The 16,354-nt window shown below is 46.1% G+C and overlaps 1 protein-coding gene across 1 annotated transcript in view; it reads right to left on the reverse strand.

The window, feature by feature from the left end:
- Positions 1-1,752: 1,752 nt before the first annotated feature.
- GABBR2 (gamma-aminobutyric acid (GABA) B receptor, 2) overlaps positions 1,753-16,354 on the reverse strand; it is a 424,424-nt gene continuing 409,822 nt past the window's right edge. Inside the window, exons 17-19 of the mRNA XM_011939489.1 lie at positions 13,270-13,399; positions 7,777-7,894; positions 1,753-4,413 (exon numbers count right to left, since the gene is read on the reverse strand). Coding sequence (XP_011794879.1) covers positions 4,248-4,413; positions 7,777-7,894; positions 13,270-13,399 — 414 coding nt within the window. The 3' untranslated portion in view covers positions 1,753-4,247. The remainder of the gene's footprint in view (positions 4,414-7,776; positions 7,895-13,269; positions 13,400-16,354) is intronic.

Here is a 16,354-nt window from a genome sequence, read left to right on the forward strand (position 1 = left end):
TATGGGGGCAGTGTCTCACTGCTGTGGTTGCACTACCTGTGGTAGAATAGGTTGGGAAGTGGACTGAGAAGCGAAGAGTCTCAAAACCAGGACATCTGGGTTCCATGCTGGCCGTCTCGTGACCTTCTGGTTGACCTTGGCTCATTGCTGGGCCTCCGATTCCCCATCTGTACTAGCAGGGGCTGGGCAAGATGACTGCTGCCATCCTTCTCTGCTCTAATTTCTGTGAGTCAGGGTCAGGTAGAAAAGGAAGACCACCTAAGATTCTGGTTGTTCCTGCCTTTGCCACAGCCTTATTAGGTGACCTTGGGTACGTATTCTTCATGTTGGGCCTGTTTCCCAACCTTGAACAACCCACATCCCGTAGGAAGGCTGCACGAGCAGGGGTGTGGAGCAGCAGGTGCTGAGCAGGGGTCTCTTGGGCCAGGATTCAGACAGCCTGCTCCTTGGGAGGCTCCACGTTGAGGATCCCATGTCCCGGGAAACTCCAGCCTGGGACCGGCCCTCCAGTGGAGTCTGTGAGTCCAGTGCCCCCATTTCTAGGACTGCACCCAGTCATATGAACCTCGGGCCTCCCCAGCCTGCTGTGGCCACCTCGGCTTTTGCTTTGCCTTTTAGGCCCAGCAACCAATGTGGACACGCCTCGGTCAAAATGTTCAATTGTGCAAAGCCTCGTTGAAGCCCATTCTGAGCCACGGGGAGGAACTGCTGCTCAGTGGAACGTCATGGAAGCAGACATGAGTCCCATCCTCAGGGAGCTCAGGGTCCAGAATGGGGAGGGGACAGCGTGGGCATGTACCCAGTACCATCGAGAGGGGCAATGTCCTCGGTCCAGAGCTAGGAAGAGAAGATCCCATTGAAGGGGATCTAGAGAGATGAGTCAGAGCTGCCAGCTGAGGCCCAGCACCCTGGAGAAATAAAACAGTCTTTGGGGTGGTTCCACAGGCTCCAGGGGGATGGGATGATGAGGCTAGAAAGGAGCATGGGGCCAAATCTCGACAGGCTGGCAAGGCCCCGAAGGGGAGTCGGGGCTGGGGAGGTCGTGGGTTTTCCATATTAGTTAAGAATCTTGGGATTGCAAGTGATGGGAACCCAGCTTGAACTAACCTAGGCAAAAAGGGCAATGTATCAGAAGAACAGAGAATCCAAGGAAGGCCTGAACAACTGAACAGGTGAGGAGAGGCCCAGAGTGCCTTTAAACCTCCCGAAAACAGCTGGCGGGAAATCCTGGGAAGTGCTCTGATGGGCTGGTCTTGGATAATGAGCATATTTCTGAACCCATCACTATGTCTGGGGGTGGGAGCAAGGATGGTGGGAGCAACATTCAGTTCCAATAGGTCCCCTTCCTTACCAAAATCAGGCCTGTGCTTTCAGAGGAGCGTGGGAAGGGACGGCTAACCAGGTACTCTGACACCATCAACTCAGCTGTTGGTCCTGATTGTCTCTCTGTTGGCTCCATTTTTTTTTTTTTTTCTGTTTCATGGCAGACTAAATTTCTCTACGTGGAGGAATCCTGAGGAAGTGATTTACCGGCCCAGCCTGGGTCAGGTTCCCACCCTCAAATTAATCAGCTGTGGCCAGAGTTGGGGGTCATCTGGTAACAGGGCGGCTCTGCCGCTGTCCGCAGGAGGCTGGGATGGGCAGTTTATGAAGGCAGGGACAATGCTGAGCAGGCAACCCCAGAATTGTTCCCTGAGTTTTTCAGCGGAGGAATATGGCCTGATCTAACCTGCATTTTGGGATGAGTAGGCATTAAAGACGACAGGTTTTTTCCTTTTATTCATAAAAACAAATTTGCAACAATTTATTAAAAATCGATACCATGCAGTAGGGGTACGAGAAATTCCTCATTTACATTTGATTCTGGCAGTTCCAGTCTAATTTTAAAGCGTTTGTGCACTAACATCATTGGAAAATGCCTTCAGGCCGAAGCCTCTTCAGAAATGGACGGTGTGTTTGTTGCATATAAAAGAACAGAACCATTAAATAGCTAGAGTCACTTCTGTGGGTCTTGTTATTTGCGAGGAAATTAAAAAAAAATGGGTGAACCTACAGTATCAGTAAGACAGAGAATGTACTTCGTGAGTTAACCTAGAAGACGGCGCACGCTTAGGAGTCACAAAGGGTTACAGACGCACAGGCTCACCTCCGACAGTCCAATACTTTTGTTTGTTTGTTTTCCTGCTATGCTGGAATAATATTTCTACAGGTATTTTGTGTGTGTGTGTGTGTGTGTGTATACATTATGTACAGTTAATTGTCTCTTTCCCTTTGAAAAATTAATGTGGTCCTTTAAATTAAATTTGGTTTTGGTGAAATCAAGAAAGCAAGTAAATACTGGTAATACACAGTGAGTGACAACACCGATTTTTAGTGCCTAAACAGAGAATGACTTCAACTTGACCTGTGATGTGTTAACATTTTTTTTTCCCTAAAAGCTACGATACCTCCATAACCTCTCTTTGGGGAAGGGGAGCAGAAAGCTATGCTACGTGAAATAGGGTGCTTTGAAATGTTGGCGATGGTAAGATTCCTGTGGGCCCTTTTGTCAAAGCCTGGTGGAGAAAACAGTTTATTCCTGACTGCAGTGGTTCTGGGAAGAGATTATTGCCTGCCTGTTGAAGCTGCCAATAGGTTGCTTTAGGGAGTGAGCCAGCTGCTCAGTTGTGCAGACATCCTGGACGCTGTCATTCAGGCCTTTCTTGAGCAAAGAATGAACCTGTCTAGGAATGTCAGAAAAGTCACTGGGAGCCTCCCTCCAGCCTGGATGTTCTGGGTAGAGGGCTGTGCGGGAAGCTTCTCTGGGCCACAGCCCCCGCTGTAGGGAGGGCTGAAGGTCAGAGTCATACTCATACCTCACGGGTCAGGGCGGCTTCACTGTTTGGTACAAAGTTTTCCTGGACAAGATCAAGTTTCAATCCTCAGAGTGACCTTGTGAGGTAGGCAGGACAGGTGTTATTTCAACCCCAAGTTACAGAGGGGAAACTGAGGCTCAGAGAGACACTAGTGACCTGATCAAGGTCACGCAGGGAGTAGGCAGGGGACTGAGGACTTGAACCCAGGTCTGTCTGACTCGCAGGCCAGTGCTCTTAGGGGCTCAATTAAAAGGGAAGAATGATCTTATGAATGAGAATCAATCTGCTGACTGATCACCCCGGTGATCCCAAGGGGAGGGCTCACTGGCTTGTCTGGATGGAAGGCTGCCTTCTGGAAGCCAAGGGAAGCCCTCAGCCAGCAACTCTCTCCCCTGTGTCTACAGGGATGTCTTTTAGCAGAATGCCTCCGATTCACTTTGGTCAGAAACAAAGTTAGTGGGAAAAAAGAAAATCCCAGCCAGCCCTTGGGCCCTGGTGAGAGAGGTTAAAGTGCACAATCTTTCTTTATCGTATTTGCTGGGAACGGACATTCCATGATTAGCTCGGGTGGTCCCCCTGGTTATTGGGAGCACCCGATAGGAACACAAGGATGTGGCCAACGTGGTGGGTCCATGACAGACTGTCGGTGAATGCTGCAGAGCGTGTCTGCAGTGACGTGCCCTAAATCCCCACGGTCCCCGGAATGGGTGTTATTGTGTTAACGTGTGGCATTTACCAGAGTAACAAACATCTCATTGGGTGACACAGGTCCCATCAGGAGCATGTAAGTCAGCCTGCTGCGGTGCCCCAGTGCTCTGCCTGCCTGCGCCAGGGCTGTGCCTGTCTGCGCTCCTGCAGACTCCCTGTTCCAGGAAGGCTGGGGTCGGCTGGCCTGGCAGCTGGGGGCCTGGTGGCCCTTCCCACCTCCTCCCCCAGAGTGGAGAAGGGCTAGCCTGAGGGGTCACAGCCGGTGATGTGTGTGCAGAGTGCAGAGGCGGTTTCTTCAGAAGCCTCTTGCCTCCTCCCAAGGCTGCTTGAGTCACTCCGTGACTTCCAGCTGGAGTTCTAGTGCCTCTCTCCTTGTCTAGATTTTTTTTTTTTTTGCAAGTTTGATATCCCAGCTCCTCCTTGTTTGCAGATGTTAAGGAAGAAGTCCCATTTCCGTTCCTCTTCTTTGTGAAGAAATAAGAACTTCACAAATAAGGCTCGAGGTCAGGTGCCAAGTCTCCCCCTGCCCCGTCCTGTCCACCTGAGTGCCATCCGAGTGGTCCTGAGAGGCCAGCCATGGTGCCCAGCTTCTCCGCAGCCAGAGCCGACAGTGTTTTTGCAGCAGACGCCTCTGCCCAGTGTGGTTCTGTCACGGGGGAGGCCCCGGGCCCAGGCCTCCCACCCTTACAGGCCCGAGACCATGACTCGGAAGGAGGGTGGCACATGTCTGTGGCGGGGGCTGGCGGTGGGGCTGACACAGGGGCTGACACAGCTGGCGTCCACGCCTCCGATGGATGGGAGGTAGGCGTGGTGGAGGATGGGGAGCTGGAGGGACAGCCGACGCTGGATGCTGGAGAGAAGGAGAGGGAGGAGTGTTAGTGTAGGCTAGCTGGGGGCTCACCAGAAAGTTCCTTGGACTCGCTTTGGCTAAAAAATCTGATGACAGGAGTATATTTTTCTCTGAATCCAAGATCTGTCCATTCAATCATCTAACCATTCAGCCATCCAGCAGGTATTTAATGAGAGCCCATATGTACCAGCTACTGCCCTGGGAATAACCAGGGAGACTGGAACAAACAAGGGAGATGAGTCTTCTTGAGCTTTGGTCCAGGATTTGGTGATTATTATAAATGTCCTAGCAGAAAAGATGCTCCTTGACTTACGATGGGTTACATTCCCATAAACCCATTGTAAGTTGAAAATACCATAAGTTGAAAAATGCATTTAATCCACCTAACCTACCAAACATCCTAGCTTAGCCTCACCTACCTTAAATGTGCTCAGAACACTTACATCAGCTTACTGTTGGGCCATGTCATCTAACACAAAGCCTATTTTATAAAAAAGTGTTAAACATCTCATGCAATTTACTGAATACTGTACTGAATGTGTATCACTTTCACACCATTGTAAAGCTGGAAAATGGTAAGTTGGGGACTGTCTGTATTACTAAGGACACGGTTTTGCCTTTGTAACAGGGTTTTGCTGCAAACCAGACATTTCTCATTCTCTACTCTTACAAACCTCCACAGGGCTTTCAGTTCCATCCCTGAAAGACTTCTCACCTGCTCTATCCTTCCTCTCTCCCCTCTGCCTCTGCTTCGCCCAGGACCGCATCTCTTCTGCTGGGCCAATTCCCAGAGGCTTTCAGCTTCTTTGGTAACTAGTGTTATCGTTCCAACACTAGGAAGCCAAGGAAGGGAAAAAAAGGACACTGATGTGATATTTGGGGCTCCCTAAGTTCTGTCTCTGGATCAGAAGTTTCCAGGTGAATCTTCCATTCTCTCCACCTGTAAGCCCTGCCCTCTGGCAGCTAGTTTCCCTGGAAACCCTGCTTCTGGGTGCTCTTCTGCTGTTTCCCTCCCGGAAGACTCTTTCTCTGCTTCCTGACATCATGAACTGTGTTTCCTTCAAGATCCAGTTTAAATATCACCTTGTTTGTGCTCACTATCTGCTAAGAGAACCCTTCCTCTGCTAAGCAGAACCCTTGGTAAATACCCAGAAATGAAGCCAGAAAAAGCTGGAGGCAAGGTGGAGCTGGGCGTGGGTTAGCAAATGATGGAGGAGCAGCAAGGGAAAAGGGAGCTGCCCTCTGACTCCCTTCTCATTGCCACACCCTTCTGGTCTTAATGACTGTCATGTCACTTTGTTGAAAAGGCTGCTTGCGGCAAATGTGCCCAGGTGACTGCTTCTCTGCTTGGCTCAGCTGCCTTCTTGCACAGCTCTCCATGGGTGCAACTTTCATACCGCATTCCTTGAGAGAAGGGACTGAGTTCTTATGGCTTCTTGTGTTCCCAGTCCCTGACCACTCACGTGCAAAAAAGCAAAGCACAAAAACCCCAGATCTTAACAAACACCCAATAGGCAAAAGAAATACTGCTATTCCCATTATAAAGAAGAGGGAAGAGTACAGAGTTCAGGGAACTTCCCCATGGAAACAAAACCAGAACTGAGGAAGTTGGAATTCTTGCTGCTTCTGTTCAACCACATTGTTTTGTGGTGGAGGCAAATCAATTCATGGGGGCAGCCTTATGCCAACTGGGTGTGCCCTTGGGGTTCATTTAGGTCACTGGTTGGTTCTGAGATAGATGAGTACAGATGAAGTGCTGCCCACATTTTCCAGAAAGACTCCTCCCAAGCGACACCTCACAGGTATGCATGGAACTACAGTGCTGGAGACCTCATTCTGAAGTTAAAGTTGAACCTGTATAATGTCAGCTGAAGTCTGTGTCTTAAGGCAAGATCATGCTGGCAAGAAGTCCAGGACAAAAAGGGAAGAATAAACTTTGACTTGGGAAAAGGGTGCCCTGTCCAAGAAGCCAGGGCAGGGCTGTCTGCCTAGGCAAGGTGGGTGCTGGGGTTGTCAGAGCATTCTTCTGTCTGTGAGGATCCTGTTCACCTTTCCTTCATTCAGCAAATGCTTGTCAAGAACCTACTCACTGGCAGAACCTGTGTTTGGTGCAGGGGACACATGAAGGACTCATACCTTACTCTCAAGGTGCTTACATTCTACTGGAGGCAACTGCTAGGCAAACTGCTGACAAATTCCATGTAACTCTCACTCACTGTTCTGGACTGTAAGCTGGCCAGGCCTTGGAGCTAGTTGGGTTGATACGCTATTAGCTCTAATACTAAGGAGCCCCAAATGATGCTGCAATTGGTGATTTGGCTGCTTTTGCTGGTTCCTCATTGCTTGTCACTTCCAGAGGCCAAGTTTCAAAGTTTGTATTTCTTTTCTTTTCTTTTTTTTTTTTTTTGAAACAGACTTTCACTTTTGTTGCCCAGGCTGGAGTGCAATGGCTCGATCTCGACTCACCGCAACCTCTGCCTCCTGGGTTCAAGCGATTCTCCTGCCTCAGCCTCCCGAGTAGCCGGGATTACAAGTGTGGGCCACCATGCCCGGCTAATGTTTTTGTACTTTTAGTAGAGATGGTGTTTCTCCATGTTGGTCAGGCTGGTCTCGAACTCCTGACCTCAGGTGATCCGCCCACCTTGGCCTCCCAAAGTGCTGGGATTACAGGCGTGAGCCACTGCGCCCAGCCCAAAGTTTATATTTCTAACTTCTGCTTCCGATGTGCTATAAGATGGGAAGGCCTAAAATTGCCTGTGGGAACAAAGCTAACACAGATGTTCAGGTCTTTGCTTAGATGTGACCATCTCATTGAGTCTTCTCTGACCACCCTATTTAAAATGACACTCCCTGACCCCGTTCTCTGCTTTTTCTCCAAAGCTCCTATTGTTTGACATGCCATATTTTGCTTTTTTATTAAGCTATCACCCTTCTAGATAGAATGGAAGCTCCATGAAGATAGGAATTTTACCGTTTTCTTCACTGCTGTAACCCTAGCACCTATGCCTGACATACAGGAGGTCTCAGTAAACCGTCAAGTAAATGCATTTAGCAAGGTTAAATTTTACACGTAACAAAGGCAGTGTGCTGCAGTAGAGAACATTGGATTTGATGTGGGACAGATGTGAGTTCAAGTCCTATTTCCTGCATGTAGCAATTGAGTGAGCTTTGGCAAGTCACCTCCTCTTTTTGAATATTAGTTTATTCATCTGTAAAAAGAGCATTGTAATTGGACTTCATCATGGGATGGCTGTGGAAAGCAAATAAAATAATGGATGTGAGAACATGGTGCAAATTGCAAACTCTTGTGCGGGAGTGACGTATTTAGTCTGTAGTTATAATTCTCAAGGAGAAGGTACTTACTGTTCTGGAGAGTTTATATCTTCTATAGGATCTTTGCATGTTCGAGAGGGCTCTGTTGTGTTCCACTGTAGCTGGGGATTTTGATCGAGGTGATTTTTTAAAATGGCCTTTCCTCCATCTGAATGCAAAACAGTACCACAACACGTTCTGTTAACTTAGTTTTTAAAAATCAACAATGCAACTTTTTGTAGGATGATACCCTAGGAGAGAGAATGCAAAAGAGCATTCCGTGTTCTCTAAGCTGAGGTCTGTGTAGCGGCTCTCCCGGGACCCAGGCAGTGAGCTGAGAAGCCTCCAGCAGTCAGCAGTCAGGGATGGAAGCAATGTGCTGGGGATTTGTGTGGCATGCCCCACGTTCTCCTCTCCGAGAACAAAAGGGGGAAAATCAAGTCGACTAATGTAGGAAACATAACTTAGAAACAAGAGGTTCTAACATTCTTTTCCACGGGCACATAGGGATGTAATGACAAAGAAAAAACCTCCAAGGTGTATTTTTCATAGAGCAGCAAAGATTGCTAAGAGAAAGAATAGTCAGTAAACTGCTGGTGGGAGAATAAATGGACATAATCTTACTGGTGGGCACTGTTGATCTGTGTCAAACACCATAAAAGGACCTATTTTTTACCCAGAATTTCTACTTCTTGAAATTATCCTAAGGAAATAATTAAGGATCTATGCAAAGAGATATACAAGATGTTTAACCTTGGCATCTCTTTTTTTTTCTTTTTTTTTAGACGGAGTCTCACTCTGTCACTCAGGATCATGCCACCAGTGGCATTATCTTGGTTCACTGCAAACTCCACCTCCTAGGATTCAGTAATTCTCCTGTCTGAGCCCTGAGCAGCTAGGACTACAGGTGCATGCCACCATGCCCAGCTAATTTTTTTGTATTTTTAGTAGGGACGGGGTTTCACCATATTGGTTAGGGTGGTCTCGAACTCCTGACCTCAGGAAATCCACCTGCCTCAGCCTCCCAAAGTGCTAGGATTATAGGTGTGAACCACTGCACCCAGCCTCAAACTGAGTATCATTTATAATATTAAAATGTTGGAACTAATCTGAATTTGTCTGGTAATAATGGATTAGTTACATAAGTTATAGGACCTCCATTCAAAATAATATTGTGTAGCCACAAAACATGGTGATTTAAATTCTCTCAACTCTCTTTGTGCTTTAAGGCCATACAAGAAGATTTAAAGAAATATAAAAATCAGGTTCTCACCCGAGATTTGGATTCATGTAGTCTGGAAGGGAGCACTGGTGTCTTTGTTTTTGCTTCAGTGGGCAACCTTGTATGTATGTCATTTTGCACCTACGTGAGTATAGCTGCTCCTCATTATTCATGAATTTTGTATTTGTGACCTCCTCTTCTCACTAAAATTTATTTGTAATCCACAAATCAATATTTTAATGCTTTTGTGGTCATTTGCTGACATGCACAGTGTGGGGAAATGTGAGTTGCCTGATGCACGCGTTCCCAGCTGAGGTTGAACAGGGTGATGCACTGCCTTAGCACTTAGCTCTTATATTGTAAATAAGTATCTTTCTGGAGGTTTATTTAGTGACATGTTTTTCACATTTTGTGCTGTGTGTTGGTGAGTTTGCTGTTGAAAGTGGCCCCCAAGCACAGTGCCGAAGTGCTGGCTAGTGTCCCTAAGCACAAGAGGGCTATGATGTGCCTTATGGACAGAAAATACATGTGTTAGATAAGCTTCCATCAGGCATGAGCTATAGTGCTGTTGGTCATGAGTGCAATGCTAATTAAATCATATATATTTAAAAAGATGTCTTTTTTTTCTTTTTTTTTTTTGAGATGGAATCTCACTCTGTCTCCAGGTGGAGTTCCGTGGTGCGATCTCGGCTCACCGCAACCTCTGCCTCCCGGGTTCATGCGATTCTCCTGCCTCAGCCTCCCGAGTAGCTGGGATTATGGGCACGTGCTATCATGCCCAGTTAATTTTTGTATTTTTAGTAGAACCGGGGTTTCACCGTGTTGGCCAGGATGGTCTCAATCTCTTGACCTCGTGATCCGCTCACCTCGGCCTCCCAAAATGCTGGGATTACAGGCTTGAGTCACTGTGCCCAGCCTAAATAAGATGTCTTTAAACAGAAATATGCATACAACAAAATTATATATTGATTGGTGGACAAAAATATCAACTTGTGATGTCAGCCTGTGAGAGACTCCCAGGAACCTACTCCTGTATAGGAGCAATGGTTCAGTATTCACAATCCACTGTTGATGGAGGCTTTACAGAAAGAACATAACTACCGCTACTGTAAATCAGCAGAATCGACCGTATATCATACTGCTATGGTCTGAACGTGTCCCCCTAGATTCATGTGTTGAAACTGAATGAAGAATGTGATAGTGTTAAGAGGTGGGGCCTTTAGGAGGTAATTAAGTCGTGAAGGCGGAGCCCGCATGGATGAGGTTAGGGCCCTTATAAAAGGGCTTGAGAAAGTGGATTTGCCCCTTCCCCCGCTCCTTCTGCCACATGAAGATGCAGAGTTCCTCCCCTCCAGAGGATGCAGCGATCCAGGTGCCATCTCAGAAGTGGAGGCTGGACCCTCCCCAGACACTGAACCTACTGGCACCTAGATTTAGGACTCCCCAGCCTCCAGAACTGTAAGAAATACATTTCTGTTATTTATAAATTACCAAGTCTGCAGTATTGTGTTATAGCAGCACAAACAGACTAAGGCATGGAGAATAAATCCCAAAAGTGGGATTGCTGGGTCTGAATGATTTCTGTTTCAACCAGCAACATTTGAGAATGCCTCTCTCATAACCTGTTTCCTGGCACTCTGAGCAGCTTTTTGATCTCTGAGCTGTGGCAGTCTTTGAGGCAAAAATGGTATCTCATTGCAGATTTAATTTGCATTCCTTTAATAAGGAATGAGATTGATCATCTTTTCATAAGTGTAAGAATGATTTCCAGTTCCTTTTATGAGAACTCTCTTTTGCTCATTTTTCTTTTGAGATATTGGTCTTTTTCTTACTAATTGGTATATAATTATACATACTTTTTGTATTACTACATATCATTTCTCCTTATATATAAGGGCATAAGCTTGTTATCTGAGTTAATTTTTGGCTTTGTTTGATTTTTTTGGCTGTACTTATCATGGCTTTTGCATTATGAAAGACATTCTTTTTGTACCTAAATTTATCAACCTTTCCTTTTGTGATTTCTGTTTTGCATCAAACTGAGGCAGGTCCTCCTCTCTCTGAGATTTTTTTAAAATTTTACTTTGGTTTCTTCTAGTACTTTCATGTTTTCACTTTTTATATTTAAATTTTTTATTCATTGGAATTAATTTTTGTGTAGGTGTGAGTTTAGGATCTACCTTATTCTCCTCCAGATGCCTACCCATTTATCCCAATGAAATTTATTGAATAATTCCTTTTTTCCAACAAATTTAAAATTCCCACTTTTACCAGATACTAAAGTTATTAGAAGTAATTTTTATTCTTGTAATTTCTTTATTATCTCAATTTAAACATTTTTGTAATAACCATGTTACATAATATTAATTACAGAATATTGCTACTGTAATAAGACCACTTATTACTTATATAATAAGAATAAAAGGCCGGGCATGGTGGTTCATGCCTGTAATCCCAGCACTTTGGGAGGCTGAGGTGGGTGGATCACCTGAGGTCAGGAGTTTGAGACCAGCCTGGCCAACATGGTAAAACTCCATCTCTACTAAAAGTACAAAAAATTTAGCTGGGTGCAGTGGCAGGCACCTGTAATCCCAGCTACTTGGGAGGCTGAGGCAGGAGAATCGCTTGAACTTGGGAGGCAGAGGTTGCAGTGAGTCGAGATCGTGCCATTGCACTCCAGCCTGGGCAACAAGAGCGAAACTCCGTCTCAATAAATAAATAAATAAATTAATTAATTAAAAGAAACAAAGATTTTTCATTGATTTAAACTAATGTTATAACAAATTGATGAATACGTGCTAATGGAAAAAACCAAGCCATAGAGAAATATAAAAAAGGTAATGTGGCCGGGCGTGGTGGCTAATGCCTGTAATCCCAGCACTTTGGGAGGCTGAGGCGGGCAACTCACTTGAGGTCAGGAGTTTGAGACCAGCCTGGCCAACATGGTGAAACCCCGTCTCTATAAAAAAACAAAAGTACAAACATTAGCTGGGTGTGGTGGTGGGCACCTGTCATCCCAGCCACTTAGGAGGCTGAGGCAGGAGAATTGCTTGAACCAGGGAGGCAGAGGTTGCAGCGAGCTGAGATCATGCCACTGCACTCCAGCCTGGGCGACAGAGTGAGACTCCATCTTAAAAAAGTAAAAAATAAATAAATAAATAAATAAATAAAGGGTAATGTAAAATAGTCCCTTCTCACTCACTTTCCACAATATCATTTCTTTTCACACGAGTCAATACTGTTAGCAATTTGGTGTTTGTTTTTCTAAACCTTTTAAAAAATGCATTCACACACACGTATGTGCATTTGTGTGTCCCATAATCACACTGTTGGCTTTCATCTCGCTTTTTTCACCTGGAGATGTTTCCATATCTGCACAAATAGACTCACCTCACTTTTTAATAGCTATAAAATGGTACCCTGTTTGGCTATATCTTAATTAATGAAACCACCCCCAAATAATGAACATTTAAGTTAATTCTAGTTTTTCTCACCTACAGACAGCATTGTGATGAACATCTCTGTATTCATCTCTGCACAGCTGGGAGTATTTGCGAGGGGCAGGTTCCTGCTAGTAGAACTGCCAGGTCAAGAGGTTTAACATGGAGCATTTAGACAGTGCCAGGCTGACTTCTAATGCATTGCAGGAGAATGCTCATTTCCAAATACTCTTACCAACTCTGGTAACCTTTTAAATTTTTTCCAAAAGGTAGGCAAAAATGGTTTTTTTGTGTGTGTGTTTTTTAAAATTTATTTTTGTAGAGATGGGGTCTTGCTATGTTGTCCAGGGTGATCTCAAATTCCTGGACTGAAGTGATTCTCTAGCTTTGGCCTCCCAATATGCCGGGATTACAGGCGTGAGCCATTGCGCCTGGCAGGTTTGTGTTATTGTAGCTTGCAATTTCCAAGTGGGTGGTGAGATTGAGCATCCTATCCTAACTGACTGATCATTCTTTTCTTGCACATTGATGAGGTATATTTGAAACCGCGAAATATTGTTCAGGGAAGAAAGGGTGAACTATTCACTAAGAACAAAAGGGAAAACAAAATGTGTCTGCCCCCAGTCAGGACACTGGGAATGCTGGCCCCAGTGTGTAGATGTGGAGCTGGAAGCCGAGGGATGGGAAATTGAAGCCCCAGGCCCAGGCAGGGTGGGGCTCAAAGCAGACAGTGAACTGTGGTCAGCAGACAGAGGTTCCAGGTGTGCCAGCTCTGCATGTCTGAGTCCCGTGCCCTGTTTGGACCTGTTTCTTCACCTAAAATGAACAGTTGGTGTTTGAAACCAAAGTCCCTACCACATTCTGGGGCCTTGGCTCTCTTACCTGTGCTCTCAGTGAAGTTTCCCAGGTTGAGGATGTCATTGAGCTCTTGGTAGTGGTTCTGTTTAATGTAGGTGGTCTTTTCCGGTGTGTCCTGCAGCTGCATGGTGACCTCCTCCAAGTCTTTATCCAGCTAGAAGACAAAGGTTCCAGTTGAGTCAGGGTCCCTGGCCCAGTCCTGGTAGCTAGGCCACTAGGGCCAAAAGGTAGGTCACAGGGCTGGGCCTTTACCTGTATTCAGAAGTGCCCTGAGAATCAGAGGGGTTATTGCATGTTGGTATGGAGATGCAGAAGGACCCTGACAGCTCTTCGTTCAAGGAGAAGCTATGATGAGAGGGACCTGGGCTTTGCAATTATGTGTTCAGTGTAGGCTTGGGCCTTGATGAAGCAGACAAGCAAGCCCAGGCAGGTAGGGCAGGGAGAGCATAAGAGCTCAGGCTCTGGACAGGCCTCATGCAAACCCAAGGCTGCCCCTTACTTACAGCGAGGTTCTCCTGGCTTGTGAGAACCCAGTCTCAATTTCTTTTTCTGTAGAATGGGGTAATAATAGTACCTACTTCAGGGGGGAGGTTGTGAAGATTAAACGAGATAATACATGGAAAGTTTAGCCCAGTGCCTGACACATAATAAGGGCTATTATAATATTACTATATTATTATATTACAACCTGCTACTATAATAATATTACTATTATTACAGGGTCTCACTCTGTCACCCAGATCAGAATGCAGTGGTACAATTACAGTTTACTGTAGCCTTGACCTCCTAAGCCCAAGCCATCCTCCCACCTCACCCTCCCGAGTAGCTGGGACTACAGGTGCAGACCGCCATGCCTGGCTATTTTTTTTTTTTTTTTTTTTTTGGTAGAGATGGGGTCTCTCTCTGTTCCTCAGGCCGGTCTTGAACTCCTGAGCTCAAGTGATCCTCCCACTTTGGCCTCCCAAAGTGCTGGGTTTATAGGCATGAACTACTGTGCCTGGACTTATAATTACTATTATTGATACTTAACAGGACCCATAGTGGGGAGGACAGACATGCAGGGCTCGCAAGCTCTGAGCCTCACGCTATCACGGAGACCCTGACCTGCAGGGGCTCACTCAGAGGAGTTAATCAGGATGGGTTCCAGTCATCCCCACGTTTTTATTTTTAGAGACAAGGTTTCTCTATGTTGCCCAGGCCGGTCTTGAACTCCTGGGCTCAAGCGATCCTCCCACTTTGGCCTCCCAAAGCGTTGGGATTACAGGTGTGAGCCACGGCACCTGGCCCATTCCCAGGTTATATAAAAATCAGGTGCAAGTCCTGGGGCAATTCAGCCCCAGAGAAGCCTGGGCAATATGAGTGTTGGTAGTTGTGGGGGATGGTAGTCGGGGTGGGTGGTGAACATCTGTGATATTACCATATCTGTATACATATAATGGCTTTCATCCATGATTCCTGGCTCCTGTATCTCTTGTAACAGTCTTTTGTTGTAATGTTGGGGCATTTTAGGCCTCAGGAGCAGGCCTCATGAAACAGAATCATGCTCTCTGACCTTCTCCTGTCCTTTCTCACCTGCTCAAGGCAGGACTCCCATCTGATTGTTGGTCAAAAGACATTATCACAGAGAGACTCCTGCCCATACTCTGGAGGAAAGAATGCTACAGAGAGGCCAAGAAAAGTCTGAACAGACAGACTTTGCTGGGTTTAGATCATGTGTTTTTGTCCAATCACATTTCTACACAGCTGTCAATCATGCCTCGTGTAATGAAGCCTGCATAAAAACTCAAAAGAAGAGGGTATGAAGAGCTTCCGGGTAGCTGAACACGTGAAGATTCCTGGGGCGTGGGGCCCAGGGAGGCAGGGAAGTTCCACACCCTTTCACCCATCCCTTGTTCTGTGCATCTCTTCATTCGTGTCCTTGGTAATAAGCTGGTAAATGTGTTTCCCTGGGTTCCAGGAGCCCCTCTAGCAAAGTAATTCAACCCAAAGCGGGATCCTGGGAGTCCCAACTTGAAGCTGGTTGGTCAGAAGTTCCAGAGGTCTGACGTGTGGCTGGTATCTGAGGGTGGGGTGGGGGTCAGGGGGAGCCTTGAGGACTGAGCCCTCAACCTGTGGGATCTGAAGCTATCTCTAGATCCGTAGTATTGGAATTGAACCGGAGGCGCCCAGCGGGTGTCTGCTGCTCGTTGGTGGGGAAAACCCCACACACATATGGTCACAGAAGTCTTCTGTGTTGACTGTTGTATTGGTGCAAGAGCACAGGAAAAACATGGTTAGAGGACTTTTCCAAACAGCATCCTGCTGTAGTATAAGGGAGGAGATCTGATAAACTATCAGATGCTGTTCTGATATCAGGAATACAGCCATGAAATTGTTTAATACGTTTTCATGTGGAGGAGGAGGGAGAGAGATACTCTTTTCTATGTGACTTAAATGGCAGGAGTAGGATCAAAGGGTGGGGACAACAGGAGGCCAGATTGTGATTCATTTCCAGTAAAAATAACACAACAATTTAGAGTTTTAAATAGTGGCTTGGGTTTCCTAACGTGAGTGAACTCTTCAATGCTGAAGTGTGCAAGTAGAAGCAAAATGCACAGTGACATGGTAGTACTCATCATGAGAGGGCTGATACGGAAACAGAGGCTGTAATAGGCTTTGGGGGACAGAAACCCTTCTTAGTTTGCTCTGGCAGCTGCTAGTGGGTTGCCCCATCCTAAAGCAGTCATCTTCAGGTGCGCAGACAACTGTGTGGTGGCTCTCTGTGGCAGAATTCTGTGAGCCCCCCAAAGGGCTGCCAGATCTAGCAAATAAAAACCCAGAATGTCCAGTCAAATTTGAGTTTCGGATCACGAGTTCTTTTTCAGTATAATTATATCCCAGTATTATTCGGGCTATACTTTTACTGAAAATATGATTGGTTGTTGATCTGAAGTTTGAATTTAACTGGGCATCCTGTATCTAATTTGGCAACCCTATGTCTCACTTCTTCCTTGCAGCTGTCTAGCTAGCGATCATGTTTCCCAGCCTCCTCTGTCACTGGGTGTGCTCTTGTCAGTTTTTGCTGATGTGACTAGGGCAGAACCAAAATGTGCACAATCTTTGGTGTTAC

Source organism: Colobus angolensis, unplaced genomic scaffold (assembly GCF_000951035.1).
Source record: "Colobus angolensis palliatus isolate OR3802 unplaced genomic scaffold, Cang.pa_1.0 Scaffold181, whole genome shotgun sequence".
Taxonomy (NCBI): Eukaryota; Metazoa; Chordata; class Mammalia; order Primates; family Cercopithecidae; genus Colobus; species Colobus angolensis.